This window comes from Cryptomeria japonica, chromosome 11, assembly GCF_030272615.1.
Source record: "Cryptomeria japonica chromosome 11, Sugi_1.0, whole genome shotgun sequence".
Classification (NCBI taxonomy): Eukaryota; Viridiplantae; Streptophyta; class Pinopsida; order Cupressales; family Cupressaceae; genus Cryptomeria; species Cryptomeria japonica.
In genome coordinates, this window is record NC_081415.1 from 602,027,167 (window position 1) to 602,044,695 (window position 17,529).

General features: G+C 36.9%; 1 protein-coding gene across 1 annotated transcript; it reads right to left on the minus strand.

Annotated features, from left to right (window-relative positions):
• Window positions 1-14,313: 14,313 nt before the first annotated feature.
• LOC131068835 (uncharacterized) lies at window positions 14,314-15,158 on the minus strand. The gene is made up of 3 exons (XM_058004106.1): window positions 15,063-15,158; window positions 14,842-14,947; window positions 14,314-14,642 (listed from the first exon to the last, which is right to left on the minus strand). Exons 1-3 carry the CDS (start codon window positions 15,111-15,113, stop codon window positions 14,509-14,511), a joined length of 291 nt encoding a protein of 96 aa, XP_057860089.1. The 5' UTR covers window positions 15,114-15,158; the 3' UTR covers window positions 14,314-14,508.
• Between the last annotated feature and the right edge of the window lie 2,371 nt (window positions 15,159-17,529).

A 17,529-nucleotide genomic window follows, 5' to 3' on the forward strand; every position in this document is an offset into this window, starting at 1 on the left:
TTACTGAAACAGCTAGTGTGCTTACCTCTTATCTGATTCTGAATTTTGTAACCACGCACTACTTCAACACAAATAAAAATATGAGACAATTCACCATAGAGGTCTTCCCACAAGATACCATGCATCTCATTATCCCAATCAATTCTACCATTTGCAAGGACATCATCATGCTGAACTTGGAAAATAAAACACTCATTTTCAACATTGCAATTCCTATCAGCACTCACCTTGTTATCATTTAAATTCATAGAATGAGAGGCATTGCTAGTCAACCGATGCAAACAAGGAACATGAACATTACCATCCGGATGTGATACTTCACTACGTTGATCACACCTCATACTATCCTTTCTTATCAAACTGAAAACCTTTGCATTCTCAACATCCCCTTCGTGGAAAAGAATGCATACCTCTAGCTGAAGCAAATCCTCAGCTAAAGCTTTTTCATCCAAACTTATATCCACCTGAAACACTTTCATTTGTGGTTTTAAATGATCATCACATAATCCTTGCCTCTTACCTTCATCATGAAATAAATTTTTACAACCCATGCTATTGTTGTTTGGGATTCCATCAGTATTATGGACTGGTTCATCATTTACAACATCTGGCTGATCAGTTATTTCTTCATACAAAGGGTTAGAAACCAAATGGACAATCCCTTTATGAACGTTATGACACTGAAGTGGCTGGTCCGTATCTACATCAGCATTGAATAAAGCATTAGTAAAATTGCTAAAGACACCATCCATTCGATCCTCATAATCATCTTCATCAGACAAAGAAGAAAATGAAACTTGGCTGGAACAATCCTCAGTGTTCCATGTTTCATATTCATGAGATTTTATTCTATGACCACCATTCTAAAAATCAAGATAATCAAACTTATCTTGCCACAATTGATCTTCTTCACCAATAGAACACTCGTCATCAGCCAAAGAATGAAAATGAACATCGCTGCAATTTATTTCATCATATGAGTTTTCAGCATGTTCACTAAAATCTTCTGTTATAAAACCATCTGTTAGGTCAGCATGTTCATCAAGTATACAAACATTCAATTCATAGTCCTTTTCCAAAGAATCCTCTTCACTATATTTCAGAAGTTCTTCATCAACAACTCGAAGGCTCTCCAACATTTGAACCTTCTTATCGACAACCTCAAGAGATTTCTTAAGTTCTGCAATCTTCTGGACTTGCATTGCACTTTGCTGTTCCATGTGAGATTCCGTAAACTTGTGTTCATCCATGTGTACCATTACAATTTTCTGAATTAACATTGTGCATATCTTTCAAAAAAGAAAGATTATCAACATGATTATAAGAAACAAAGTCTGAAGTGAAATTTGAAAAAATATTTACTTCATCCTCAACACAATTGACATCATCAATGTTTAAAAGAGGATCAGCTATTGTTTGCACCAAACAATTCTGATTTTCATCATATTGCACACTTTCACTTGCACAAACAGCAACACTTAGTAATCCTTCTGTATTTGGTATTTCAACATCAAATACATCAGCAGCATGTAAAGATTGATGGTCATCACTATCATTATTTTCACCAATATTATCCTGGAGAGATGCATGATTCACTTGGTAACTGGCAGTCACATAATCAGCATAACCGGCATATAAATCAAATGGTACATATCCCTTGTACATATCTGTCTTTGTATCAACATTTTCACAATGCTTCCCACTGATCATTCCATCACTACTATGAGAGAAAACCGGCATTAACAGCAAAGGTTCTTGACTCTCATTTAAATCTGAAACGCATGCATCATAAAAGCCATTTGGAACTGGAGAGCTTGATGCACCTAGACACGGAATGATTTGCTGAGACTCACATGATATTTCACCATTGAAGGTGCTTTGACAAGAAACCACAGTAGACACAAACCTCTTAGCTATCCCAAATTTCAAGTTATTTTCCATATCCCTAGCTGTGTTAAAGACTTCATACAAGGTTTTGGGTTCTTTGTTTCTCAATAGGAAACCCATCTTCTCATCAAATGCACTCATATAAACATCCAGACATACTTTATCATCAAGTTTATACTTTCTGGAAATTTTGGACAAAGCTTGTGAAAATCGGATATTGAATGTTGGTACCAATTCATCTTCCCTGATTTGTATATAAGTGAATTCTTTTAGCAAGTCAGAATCACTCACCTTCTCATCAAATTGATCCATGAAATTTGAAACCAATTCTTCCCATGAGGTAATAGAATTCACTGGCAAAAAAGAAAACCAATCTCTTGCATCTTCTTTTAATGACTGAATAAACAATTTCATGCATACATCTTCTTGGCAAATTTCAAACTCTCCTATCAAATCTGAAAGTCTTTTAACATGTTGACATGCTGATTCTAATTTCTTCCCACTGAATATGGGCAAATACTTTCTAATTTCTGTGGGTATGGGATTTGGGTAACCCGGAATATCTTTGAAATTTAGAGCAGCCTAATGGTTCATGACGAAACTTCTCCTATTATATGGTTGTGACACTTCACCAGGCATGGCTCTATGTGGAAATACACAAGGTTGAAAATCTTTACTACACATTTCTTCCTACTTCCACAAATGATATACAACCTCGGATAAAAGAATGAAACACTTCAAGCACAAATCCTTATACTGAAACTGTTCATAACATTGCTTGATACAGAACTTTTTCCAAATTTGCATACTATAACAGAAGAACATATACTCTGGACATTTCAGTAGAATAAATATGCAAATGGACTTTGAAATCCCCTCTTTCCCTCTTTACTAGTGTTGTTCACTAAATGGGAAAACTATTTTAGTAATTCAAATTTTCAGAGGAAATTGTTTTGCATTTGAATCCTTTGAAAATACCTGGAGATTTGCAGCTATAAAACTTGTAGATATGAAGATTTACTTCACCTTTAGCATGGTCTTTTATCACAGAGTTGCCACCTCTTGCATAGAGGATAGTTTGAACAGCAGAACGCCACTCAACAATTATTCAATTCTTTGTTACTTCTTCGATCTCGCTGCAATCAACACTCTTCCAGGCTATTTAACACTGGTATGAACCACAGAGTCGCCACCCAAATAAGGAATTGGGGAAAATTCACATACAGTTGAAAGAACTTCTCACAACTTTCAACCATGCATTCACTGTTACTCCTTCATAAAATATGACATGTAACACATATCACTCTGCAGGTCCAAAACAAGGAGCATTTTCTTCACCATAAAACCACTTTACACTCTATGCATACACCATGGATAGACTGGCTGGATATGAAATTGACAGGACTAGGAACACATTCAACCTCTAACCATATCAATCGAGCATTTACATCCATTTATTCCCCAACAGAGTCGCCATTTTTGTTGTTCACCAAAAGTGATAACCCAAGAACACCTGCAAATCTTTCTATGAAATGGCCAATTTCAGTCTACAAAACACATCAGGGCTTGGACAACATAACATAGGACCCTAATTGATCCTCCTGCACTTCAGGGTCTGCTAGACCTAAGGGGGGACACCCTTTTGATGCACTAAATACAACAATTACAGACACATAACGGCATCAACATTAAGTAGATAGATCATTTCACAAGCTCAATAGGTTAGGAAACATTACAGATTGGCTAGATCTGTACAAACAATAGGATGAAATAGAGCTTGGAAAGAATGGAACACACACCCCTAAACATAAAGGGAAATAGATTTGTCTTTTAAAATGTTGATCTGAAACCATCCCCAAATCTGTCAAAGACCAGTGCCTTGTTCATTGGGCAAGAGTCACACACACAAAACTATAAAATGTTAATCACAGCTGGAGATTGGTTTTCCTTACAACATATCCCTGCATTAATACCTTGTACTGATGCATTACTCAATCCATTCATAAAATTATCAGATCTGGGACACATTCCATTGTTTATGACTGATTATAGAATTTAAACTCTTCATTAAAGAATGCCTACGAACAGTCATACAATCTCCTTGAGATGACAAATTATAAGCCTCCTTGAGGATTCAATTCATAACAATTAAATGCATACACAGAGACAATATCATGGGAAATTTACTCATGCCTGACACAAGTAAGACCTGCAACTAGAAAACAATCTGTCATCCTACAATGTAGCCTCTATACCCTGAATAGATCCATAGAACTTTACAGGTTTGGGTCAAGAATTTCAGAAAATGGAAGCCATGAAAACTGGAGCACTTCCTCACAGAATTCTGGAACCCTTACAACTGAGAAGAAATCGGAATAAAAAGCTGAGGGAAGAAAAACAAATCTGCAACTGAATTGCCAAGTGTCCCTTCTCTAACTGAATTTTGTTCCCGTGAAAACTGCATCCAAAATATCTCACATTTGTCAAAATTAACCTCATAATCAGATTCCTCACTCCGAGAGCTTTCCGGCAATATATAATTCTTTATACTTTGGCTAAAATTTAGACCCTGGGCGAATTAATTCTCATTTGTGCTTAGTCATTTAAATATTTTGAATTTTTCTATAGTTTAAACTATATCATTTAATCATTTTAATTCTGATTTTTGCCTCCATTTGTGCTCTGACGCCTTGCCACGTGGCGGCTTCTGATTGGCTGATGGGGTTGAGCGGATGCCACCTGGGATGACACCTCATCAAACGCCACGTCATCTGCTTCGTCACTGCCACTTGGCTGCCACGTCATCGCCACTGGACTGCCACCTATGCGCCTACTGTGTGCCACCTCACCGGGACCTGCCTACTGGACTGCCACCTATCACGACACGTGGATGACTCTCGTTCACTTTCGCTATTTCGCGGGGTTTAAACGATGTGCATCTTCCCTTCGCGAAATAGCGTGCACCATTGATCTCTCTCAGACTTGCTCGCTCGTTAACCGGGCCTTCGTCTGCAAAATTTTGCCTACTTGCCTCGAGAAGCGTGCCTACGTGTGGTCCAGTTGGTCTTCGTCCAGTCAACTCCTCCATCGCCTCGGGAAGCATGCTCGCACATGGGCCCACCTTGGGCGCCCATAGGCACCTTGTGTCAAAAGCCTTTAAGGCTTAGACATTATACTACTATGCGTTTTTGCATATAAATACCAAAAAATGCTCTCGCCCAGCCAATGTGGGACAAAACGTTATGCCTGTAGCTACACTTTGGAGCTTTTTTCTTGAGTTTTAATGGCGATTTTTTGAAGCTTACATTGCTTAGAATATTAACAAATCTCTACTCCTCCTTCTACACCATATACATTTGCTTGAAAGTTTCTATTTGTCTCTTTACTCACCACGTGAAGTGCTGGGAGAAGAGCATGTGAGAGAGGAGGTTAACTGCTCAATCGTGGAGTTTGAAGTTTGATGCCCATTCCACTTGCCACGCAGGAGGATTAGAAACCATTTACTGCAGTTTTTAAAAAGAAAACCTTTTCATCATACCATGCAGAAGATGGCATTACACCTGCCATATTGCATTTTCTGGGAGAAACATTATGCTGCTATTTACAACAAAGTCACACCGGTTTGCATTTGCCATTAAAATTGGTTGTATTACTACTTGTTTACCACGCAAGGGAAAGCAACGTGGGGGAGGAGTTCGGCTTTTACACCTGCCAATGTGCATTTTCCATTTGCTGTTAATAAATCAGCACTTGCCTCCAAACAGCCACGCAGAGGGAGGATTGCCAATAGTTTTAATTTGCTGTTGGATGTTCATTGCCTTCTCCATACTCCACCTTGTATTCCACGCAGGGAGGAGGCAACTTGGTTTGCATTAGCTGAAAGTTTATTTGATTTATTGCCATCTTCCAAAACCACATTGCATTTTCTGTTGGTGGTTTCTTTGCTGCCCCCTTCTTCACCATGTGAGCTTGGAGATGTGGAGGTATGTGAGGGAGGAGAGCATGGCAGCTGAAGACTGTTTGGAGAATTTACCTTGCATTTTCCTACAGATTTTCATTAACCACATGAGCATTAGCTTCCATTTGGTTGGTCTTCTACACTCCTTCTCCATCACCATGTGAGAGAGGTCTTTGGCTGGCACTTGTTTTCTTCTGGCAGCCTTCTTCAACTCCTTTTACACAGTCACTTGCATAGAATAGATTAAAATCTATCATATTAGAATTTAACTTGGAAGATTACAATTTAGAGATAATCTAATGACAACCACTCATAAACCAGGAAGGATTCTATCACATAATTATTGAGGCATCATCCTTTCTCTTGCAATACTCCATTTATTATCATACTGCTGCAACAATGCCCAATAATATCTTTATTCTGTCACATACTTGCCTGGGAGTATCTACGGTCTCTTTTGTTAACTGCCAATTTGCAATTTGGTTTAGTAAATGTGCCTCTTTATTGCGACTGCACAGGAGATGAATTTTATCATCATCACTCTTATAACATGTCTCATAATCAAAATCCGCATTTAGATATTCTGAAAAGTCTTTTATTTAACAAAGTCGCCAATAAAATCAATCCGCGGGCATGAGCCAGGTCGGGCCCCAAAGTGGGTCCAACTAAAAAAAATTTCGTTTCCAAGCAACTGACCCCTGGAATGCTTCACAGACCTCAAACACACCTCTGGAATCAATCGGCACCATTTTCGGATCATAAAATTGCATTTTACGTCTTTTAGGCAATTACGCCACAATTTTCGCATTTAATCGCGAAGACGTAATTTTCAAACCTGTCAAAACACCTTTCTGGAGCTCACCATCTGACACGCATGTACTTTGATATACAAGGATGACATCTACCAAACGGTTTCTCAAGATGAGTCCCGAGTGAAGAGATATTAATTTCCGAAAACGGCCAACTGGCTTTGTCGACACTGCGGACCTGATGAAGTCAATGTTCTGGCAACACATGATGCTTTTCTCAAAAATATCAAACGACCTCCGTAGGCTCTCAAATTTGGAACATAGGTACCTTTAAGTACATATTAAATCTTTGAATTCTCAGTTCGATCACCAGACTGACAGGATGCAAACGGCGTGCTCACCAAAACGGCTACATTAACTGATCTAACACTGAAAGTGCGGATAACTGAATTTGATGGCAAAATGAGTCCTTTTGAAAATTGATCAAACGGATTGATAAAGGCTTGAAATTTGAAACGTAGCTCACCATTTATACCAACATTAGCCCGGAACAAACATTCTGACATGACGCTCACCAGGACATTTTTACACTTGTGCAAATATCACAAACTACAAACGGATTGAGCTTTGAAAATTGAGCAACCGGATTCATAAGGACTTGAAATTTTGCAGACTGGCTCATATTTATGCATAGAATTGAATCCATTTTTAATTTCTCCATGAAAATCAATAGGGCAAAAGATGTAATCGCTCAAAATAGGCTACTTAATAAAATCTGCATTTGTGCCTAAAATGCACTTCCAGCTCACCCCTCAAACTGGGTACCTCATAAACTTATCCAAAATGAATTATGAAAGTTGCACATCACTGAATAGGCCAAATGAAAGGTGTGGGACATGAATCTCGAGCCTTACCCTCTGAAAATCAACTGGTCCCATTTTACCCTCTCGCAAACTAGGCCCTTCAAACTTACTCGTTTAGGTATGCAGAGAAAATTTTTGGATTGGGCCTCTAAACTTGACTCAATTTTAATCAGTCCCAACAGGCGTGACTTCCCCAAAATGATTAAAATTAATCTTGAAACTAGAATTGTTGTTTACCCTATTGAAATCCTCAGTGGGGTGAACGCGTGCTTTCTCTATAGGAAAGAAGGGCATATCCGCAAGAATTGCCCGATTATTAATAAATCTAAGGGCTTGGATAGACCTCGCAGTCAATCCGATAACCCACCACCTATTAATGAAATGATTCTGAACATGGATAAACTTAATGACACTAGCAATAAAATCAAGAACTTGTTAAAAGGGGAAAATTCTAAAACCTTGGAGGGGGGGAAAAGTCTCGACTCTGAGAGATCTGGTGTTCCCCCCACCCCCCATTCTGCAATCTCAATTGCTCTTAGACAAATGAATGAAAATCCACAGGAGGAATTTCAGAGTGTAGGGAAAAACCTGAAGAAGAGAAGGAGGAAAAATGCTCAGCAGCTAGCATTGGAAAAAAATAGGGCAAATGGTCCTAGTAATTTAACTAATAAGACTAATCTGGACTGCATGTTAACATCTCCTATGGAGGATGATGGTCTTGAGGTCCCCTCGGAGATGAAATTCTCTAACCTAGCCCCTAATGGTGGTAATCCTAGTGCTCTTAACCCTAAGGATAGAGTCAAAGTGAGTAGTGTGTTGAGCTCGGGAGGGAGCCAGGTTGGGTTAGTGAATGCTACTTCTCATAGAAGCTCGACAGACATGGATGTCTCATTTGAGGAGACTCTAACAAAGGATCCTCCTCTCACTACCGAGGTTGAACTCCCCTCTCAAACTGAACTCACTCCTGACTCGAGTTCTGTCATCCCCCCTAAGAAGTTTGTAGAACTTGAAGAGTCCTGTGTTATTGAGGTCATTGTTGCTGACCCTAAGGCTGGTAGATCCAATCCAATATCTAGTGTTGGTGCTACTCTAGACCATTCAGATAGTTTGATGGTTTTGGCATCCTATGCTGAGACCCCGGAGTCCCCCAATCAGGGTATCGCTAGGAAAGAGTCCGAGCTAGATGAAGAAGACTAGGGAGAGGAATGTCTAGGAGAAGAAGGAGATTGGACTTTGGATACTGAAAATCCTGAGGCAATCCCCAGAAGAAGAAGGGGTAGGCCTATGGGATCCAAAAACAAGGGCACCATTAACAGAAAGAATAATGAGGAGAAGAAAGACCTCCCGAGATGCTTTAACAAGTTTAAAGCATCCAAAGAATAAATCAATAATCTGAACCTATATGAAGTGCATCTCTTGGAATATCAGGGGTTTGGAATCTCCAGATAGGAAGCAAATGATTAGAAGGTTTGTTAACCAACATAAGAGTGCAGACTTTATTATGCTTCAAGAACTCAAGGCTGTAAAATTTACCCTGGATGTCACCCTAGAATTCATATGAAAAGATTGTATTAAAATCTCCTCAAACCATGATAGAGGTAGAGGAGGTGTTGGGATTCTTATCAACCCCAGATGGAAAGAGTGTATTGTAAGCCAAGGATGCTCACCCTGTAATAGAGCAGTATGGGTATCCCTAGATGATAATGGATCCAAATTTGGAATTTGCTCCATTTATGCCCCTAACGATTATAGGGATAGAACTGCACTATGGGATTGGATCGTCACATTGCTAGACATCCCCTAGTTGGTGGGAGGTGATTTTAACATGATTGAAAATCGGGAGGACAAGTATGGAGGTATACCATTGGAATGGAAAGGGATGGAGAAAATTCACTGGGAAAGATTGAAGAACCGGAAGAGACTGTTTGACCCTCTATTCTGCAAAAGGAAAGATGTCTCTGATATTTGGTACACATGGTGCAATTTCCACAGTGGGAAACATAGGATCTTTTGTAGGTTGGATAGGTTCTATGCTAATAAGGACCATTTCACCTTCAACCTAGGCAATAATGGCAGTCCTGTATCAGTTCTTCCGACCACTCTTTCAGACCACCATCCTATCATATGTCAAGTTAGACTTAGGGACTACCCAGAGAAGCAGGGGACCCCAAAGGATAAATTTCTTCTGAATTCCAGCCTTCTCTAGATACAAATGTGTTGAGTGTGGTCAAGATTGTCAGAATGTTTAACAGAAGGAGTAGATTATTGAACTCTTGTGTGGAAAGATGGAACCAGAATGTGGATAGCTGGCAAGTGCTACTCCAAACTATAGGACAAAAGAAAGCAAGGGATTTTAGATGGAAAGAAAAAACTCTAGCTGAAAATTTCCACTTGTGTGAAGCTAAGATTCAAGACAACCCAAGCTATATTGAACTTACCCATGAAGTAGCCTTGGCCAGGGATAGACTCAGAAAACATCAGCAGGCTAAGACTAGAGGGCCCATAATTAGGGCTCGAGCACATTGGATGCAAGTTGGAGACAAAGGATCCAAATTTTTCTTTAATATGCTAAAACAAAAACAATGTAGAGAGAAGATTGGTAGGATTTGGGTAGAAAACAGAGAAGTTAAAGAATTGGAGGATATCAAAGAGGTGTTCTTCCATTTCTATAAAAGTCTCTTCGCATCTGAAGAATTTGCTACCTCCCAAGAAGCAAGAGAAAAGTGTAGAAAGATTATTCCTCCTAAAATCTCAGAGGCAGATGCTCAGACATTAAGAGGACCTATCACTCTACAAGAGGTAACGAATGCCATCAAGACCCTGAATAATGACAAAGCTCCAGGCCTGGATGGGCTGACGATAGAATTCTACAAAGCCAATGAGGATTGGGTGAGTCATGACCTACGTGAACTCTACACTGAAGCTTTTAACACTGGCTCTCTAGGAGAAAGAATTAACAGTGGGATTATCAAATTACTTCCCAAAGATGGGGACAAATCCCTGATCAAAAACTAGAGACCGATAACACTTCTTAATGTGTCCTACAAAATTTTGGCCAAAGCTCTAGCGATCAGACTGGAAAACATTCTCCCCAAATTCATTTGTTCTACACAAATAGGCTTCATCAAAGGAAGATATATACTGGAAAATTTAATTACCAATTGGGAGGCCATGGAATGGGTGAGGAACTCGAAACAAAACACAACCATGTTCCTCCTAGATTTCAAAAAAGCATATGACAAGGTAGAATGGGGCTTTATCCTAACTATGTTAGAAGCTTTTGGTTTCCCAATAGAATTCTACAAATGGATTATGGTCTTGCTCAAAGATGCCTCAACTTAGGTTGAAGTTAACGGATCCTTGACTCAAAGTATCTCTCTAGGCAGGTCCATTAGATAGGGATGCCCCTTAGCCCCTGCTCTCTTTGTTATTGCAGCTGATGCCCTGTTCTACATTCTTAGAGACTCTACTATCTCTCCGAAAGTTCAGGGGATCCAACTTCGAAATGGAGAAGAGTTGATCAATGCACAATTTGCTGATGACACAACACTCTTTCTAGATATCAGAAAGCACAAATTGAATGCTTTAGAAGGAAAAATCAAGTTTCTAGAGGAGAATTCAGGAGCTAAAATCTCACAAAGAAAATCTATCATGCTTGGATGGGAGGAGCAGCGTCTGGGCTAGTTGCAGCAGTTTGGGATCCAATGGGGAGTACCTAACAAGATAGTTAGGTACTTAGGAATTCCATTTGCAATATCCCCTTCTCTTAAAGATATGTGGCAATGGGTTAGAACCAAAATAGAAAATAAGCTCAACATATGGGATAATAAATATCTTTCACTTGCTGAGAGAATGCAGGTTTGTCAGAAAATTCTTTCTTCCTACAATATTTATTACTCTTCAATATGGATGTTCTCTAATTACCAGATCCTAGAAATACAGAAAACCATCAGGAACTTCCTATGGTTTGATGGAAAAGGTAAAAATAAAATGCACTTTATTAAATGGGAGTGGTGCCATAAGGATAAGAGCTTGGGAGGCCTAGGACTTAAGGACTTGAGACTCCAAGGAAGATGGGAATGAACCATGGAAAGTGCTGGTTAGGAATAATATTCTAAAAACCATGCCAAAGAAGGCCAAAACTTGGAAATCCCTCCCTTTTGTGACCTTGTCGCTAGAGACTTTGAGGTCTCAGTTCAAGGGTCTAACGTCTTCAAATCTATCTGGAAGGCCTGGAGTAGTGTGAAGCTCTTTATCAGCAATTATAGAGTTAGCAACAATGAGTTTATTTACGTGTCTAGAATCATTTGGTGGAACCTCCTACACTCATCCTAACCCTTGGCCCTTACTCACGGGTGCTCTGCCAAAGCATGGGCGACAAAAGGCATCTGTTGCTTTAAAGATATCATTGAGAATGAGACGCTGCTAGATTGGGACAACCTTAGAGATAAATTTAACCTACTGAGTTCCCATAAGCACACATATACTTTGTTATAGAAAGCTTGCGAGAAGCTTTTGCCCAAAAAATGTAATAATGATGCAAACTGCTGTAAGGACCTTTTGTGGAATAATACCATCCCAGTGTGTAATGTTAAAACTAGCGTTATTTATAAGACCCTAACTTATGATGAATCAATAATTTCCCATGCTAACAAGCTGTGGTTTGCAAATTTTACAGTTAAACAGTGGCAGAAGGTGTTCAATAGGCTCTGCAGTAGTCCTGTCGCTCATAAGGAAAAATGTTTTAAATGGCTGCTGATTTTAAATAGGTTACCAATCAGAAAAGATCATAACAACAATGACATCTATAACATTTGCAGGGTTCCTGAATCAATTAGACATATTTTTTTTTAGTGTAGCATTGCTAAAGAAATCTGGTTATTATTTGGTATTCAATTTCCTGTTCAATTTACTATTTTAGATGTTATAATTGGATACATTAAAGATCTAAAAAAGGACACTAACCTTTTCTGGTATGTTCTTACATCTGAGATTTTATGGCACATTTGGAAATTAAGAAATGAAAATAAATTTTAGGGCTCAAGTAGGGCCCTTACTGAGTCTTTTCGTGGACTCACCCTTCATCAAATTCTCTTGCAAGTGGTAGTAACAATGAATGTGGAAAAGAACAAATTCTTCATATTCATAAAGGATGGAAATGCAAGGATGTTCCTTCATGAGATGGAGAACGGGTATAAATGGAAAAAGACACTCAAAGGGAAGAAAGAAGTGGACCTGGCTTTGGAGACCCTGCAAGCAGAGGTAGCCAGAGCGAGAGACCCTATCAGAGACCGGATCCAGATTCTTACAGAGCTCCTTGACGGAAAACAAGCCGTTTGGATGGAGGGCCCCAAGGGTTGGACCACATGGATGGAAGCTCCGCAGGATCAAATCCTTCAAGGATAAGTGACATGGATGGATGCACCCTTTTGTACCTCATGGATGGTTGTTCCATTTTTGGCTTAAATATTGTCGTACCATATGTATAAACTTCTATATCTCTGTTTATATTTTAGGTAAAACTGTTAAACTAGTGATGGCTGGACCTGTTGTCCAAATTGAGATATATTGGTGAATCTGTAACTGTTTTTTTGTAATAGTATTATCCCCTTATATGCAATATTAAAAAAAATATAATAAAATTAAAAAAGGATTATTAAATTTTATTTTTTTTTGAAAATTTAAATGGTTTATTATATTATTTTATTATAAGCATTCTAAAATAAAATTTAGTTCAAGGTTAGGTTAGGATTAGGGTTAGAGTTAATAATAGGGTTCAATTAGGATATGAGTTGGTGTTCCTAAGATTTAAATTGGGGTTATAGGGGTTATAGGGTTAGGGTTTAATTAGTATTAAGTTTATGGTTAATATTATGATTAAAGTTAATATGGCTAAGATATAATTACATATTTTCTTGATCAATAAAACCTTCACATACCATAATTAAAATATAGTTAATAGTTATTAATATGTTATTCGTGAAATATTTAAACAATATATTAGTGACAATGAATAAATTACTATTTCAAATTAACAATGCAAGTACTAGCCACTATGTAGCACTCGTTGCAATTATATTAACATTAACTTTCTTTCAATTTCAATTTCCTTTCATATATTTTAACTTTTCTATTTTCTCTAGGATTTAATATTTATTTGCTTTCCTGCACTCCTCCTTCTTTGTATTATATGAGACTATCACTTTTTGCATATACTTTAATTTATTATTTATATATTTTTCATTAAATATTGGTGTATTATCTCTTTGTCTTTTATTATTTTTAATTTTCTGTTCTTGCCACTTGTCATTTGTCCAAACCTGGTGTGTATGCACCTTCACCCTTATCTCCCAACACCTTTCTTACTTTTTTTAATCTGTTTCATTTTAATTTCCTGATGCTTTCTACTATCCTCATGATAGATCATGGAATGTGATCTAAATGTTGATGCAAATAACATTCATGCAATAGAATCCAGGAACAAAAGACAGTTCACTCAAATCCCATTTAATAAAATAATGGCTAGATAATTAAATATTGGAAAAATACGAAGAAATTTTTACTTTCCTATTTACGATTGACTCTCCGCTGATTACGCCTAATTGGATGGCATAGAGAATAGTTTAATTTGTCTGCACTGTAAACTTCTGTTAGATGATTCACGAAAATAGTGGTTTTGTATGTACCAATCGTATGTGATATTCTAATCAGTTGAACAAAAAAATAGCTGTTCATTATTGCCTTAAAAAGTTTCCTCATCTTTTTGATGGATCCATCCCAAACACATGCAAGACTAATTTCAGCATGCTATTCATTCAAGACTCGTCACTACAAACAAGATAATTCAGAATTTTAATAAATCTATACTTGTATATTGACACTTGTGCACATTAGACGGAATGGGTGCACCAAAAACTACATAATGATGAGATATTTTGCAATTTGATCCCATAAATCAAATTTTCTGACACAAGATCTGCTTTTGCCATTTCAGTTAACTTATATAACAGATACGCAGACTAGAAAATTACCCAGATTTTATGATCATGTTTTAAAGAGTCTGTTTGTAAAATGTAGCTGTTATATCATCTATCATCTGCTTTAGTTCTTGGCTTGGATTTTCCTTTTTCTTTCCCTTATACCTTGTGAAGAACTCTTTGTTCTCTTTTTCCAGCTCATTCCACACTGCAATAAATCAAACAAACTATCAAACTGATAACCCTAATCAAGTCACTCTATGAATTGAACAACACTGATTTTTGAAGTCCCATCATTTTTAATCAGAATAGATCATTCAATATAAGCTTCAATTCAATTGAATCAATCAAACAGAGACTAATTACTCACAAAAACATATAAAAATGTATAAAAGTTCACGTTATACCTGTAATAGTTATGGTGGGTTGAATATTGGCGTGCTTAGAAAGTGCCTCAGAACATTCCTGTTGATCCATGTCAAACAGCAAACACTTCTCAATCAGGTGCTGAACCTGCACAAAGACCCACAACAAATTAAATCAACTCAAAAGAGTTTTCATATGATTTAATGATTTATATGAGAGCATCTTTATAATCCAGAAGTAAAAGATGGTTACATTGCTTTACCAAATGAATATAAGAAGAGGACGATGAAGAAGAATCTGCAGGCGCCTGCATTTTAAGAACCCTTACAAATCTAAAGCTGCTACAAATTTAATTGTTTGGTTGAATTGAGGCATAAAGAAAACAGCTTTAAAGATGAAATCTGCATGAAAATGACAGTTCGCAGGAAGAGTGGAGGAGAGAGTCCCACGTGGGAAGCACATTTTAATTGGCTGCTGAGAGATAAAACCAATAATTTAATTAGTTAAAGATTGTCCGGGGCGGCTGTGTCACGTGGCCGTGGGCCCTGCACGCTTGTTAGTCGGCCACGTGTATTCCACTATCCAAGCAAAATTTTTCCTCGTGAATGTTCCCACTACTAGAAATTCCAGCCCCACACGTCCATTAAGAATTTCCTTGAACCAATAAGTATGTGACACGTAGTTAAATTGAAGGATTCTTGCTCAGTGGTGGTATTGAGATTGGACGAAATAAAGAGCCAAAGCATTAGCATGTAGACAAGGAGACAATAGTTTGGAGGTTGAAAGAGAAGTAAGCGGTTGGGAAGGAGCTTGCCAAACTAGAAAACAGTAAGACCCTTGTAGACAAAGACTTCCCAAGTTGGCCCATGTGTGTATGGCATGTATGAAAACACTTGCACAATTATTGGTCAAACCAGTTTGAATGACATTTGTAAATGACATTTATTTAGCATTTTATGATGGAATAGATCCCCTAGTTTAGTCTCCCTTGTAGTTTTAGCTAGTGGCAACTTGTTAATAGATCAATCAAGGAAGCAAACAGTGTTGGACACCATATTTATTGGACACCATATTTAGGAACTTTACAACCTAAACTATGTTCATTTAATTAGAGGGGAAGATAGAGATAATATAAAGTAGTAAATTATCTTACTGTTCAAGATTGTCTTGAGGGCATGTTCGATATGGGGATAGTTCATATAAAAAATATGTATTAGCAATGTTGAGTCAAGTAGTGTCAAAATGGATGGTTCTATTTCTAAGTTCACTAGTAAATCCTTTCTTTCCTCACCATCTTGCCCCTTCTAATAGAATGCAAAGATGAAGAGGTGTAAAATTATAATTGAAACAAGCAGAGGCCAAACATATTAAGGATCCATTTATCATATAGACAAAATGAGAGAGGAGATGATTATCATTCACCATTGCAAAGTTAATACAAATCAAAGCTAAGATATTCAAATCACAACTAGATTAAAATAAACATTTCCATTATAAATTCTCATGTGTAACCATAGGTTGTGAAGACATGCCACAAGAAAGAGAATAATTAAATGTCATATATGCTTTAGTAATTAATTAGCTGCATATCTCCAACGATGAATTAAAGATTGTTTTTTCTTAAATTTCAGAAACTACCATCTTTGTGAGAACATTGACAACATGATTTGCTTCCTTATAGTAATGGTAGACTTCATATGAGATTAAGTAATTTACCGAAATCCATATCTATTGTAGAATGTATCAAATTTTTGAGTGGTTAGTGTAATGTCCTTCCCATTTGTAGCTTGGAGATGTACAGATCTCAATAGTTAGTTTGATCATGTATCTAAGGATGTACATACTGTGGGTATATTTTTCTTTAGAGTGATTATTTTATGTTCTACTTTAATATGTATATACAAAAAATTATTGATCAATTTATGTGGGTGTACATGGCATATATGAAAACACTTACACAATTATTAATCAAAATAATTTGAATGGCATTTTAAATACAAAATATTATACGTCATTTATTTAACATTTCATAATGGAATAGACCCCTAGTGGAGCCTATGTTGTAATATTGTTTCACAAATGATTAATTCTTACATTATTATTAACTCCATCAATTGTAGAATCTAGATATAAAGCCACCCAGTTGATGCGGGAGAGGAAGCTTATCAAGTTACAAACAGTTCAACAGCTGATAGTTTTAAAAAAATCATTTGTGTTATATTTTTCTTAAATTTGTTAGGATTCAAAATCAAGAATTCCCATTTAGTGTAAGGTTTACTAACCAAATTGATGATCGGTCCAACAATTCAATATTAAACTTTTGAAAAAAGTTTTGAGAACATAAGGTCAGGTAGAAATTGTCAGTCATTGTGCAATTTTATGTTTATAAGAAAATTTCAAGTAAAGAAATGTTGGAATATTTAGTAATTCTTTTTACTGACATAGTTTTAAGGTTTTAGCTTTTTAGTTTTATTTAGCATGACTGCTTAGTAAAAAAAATTTTATTGTTTTACTTTATTTCTAATAATACAAATTTTTCAAGACAAATTTGATGTATATAATATATTTATATATAATGAAGCACTGGTAATTCATTCATTTCAGTTAGTCTAATCTTTGATCTTTTGATCAAGAAATTCTTATAATCTTTTAAATCAATAGAATAATAATATATTTATGTTTCAATTTTATATTTCTTTTAGATAAAAAATAATATTGAATTGCAAACC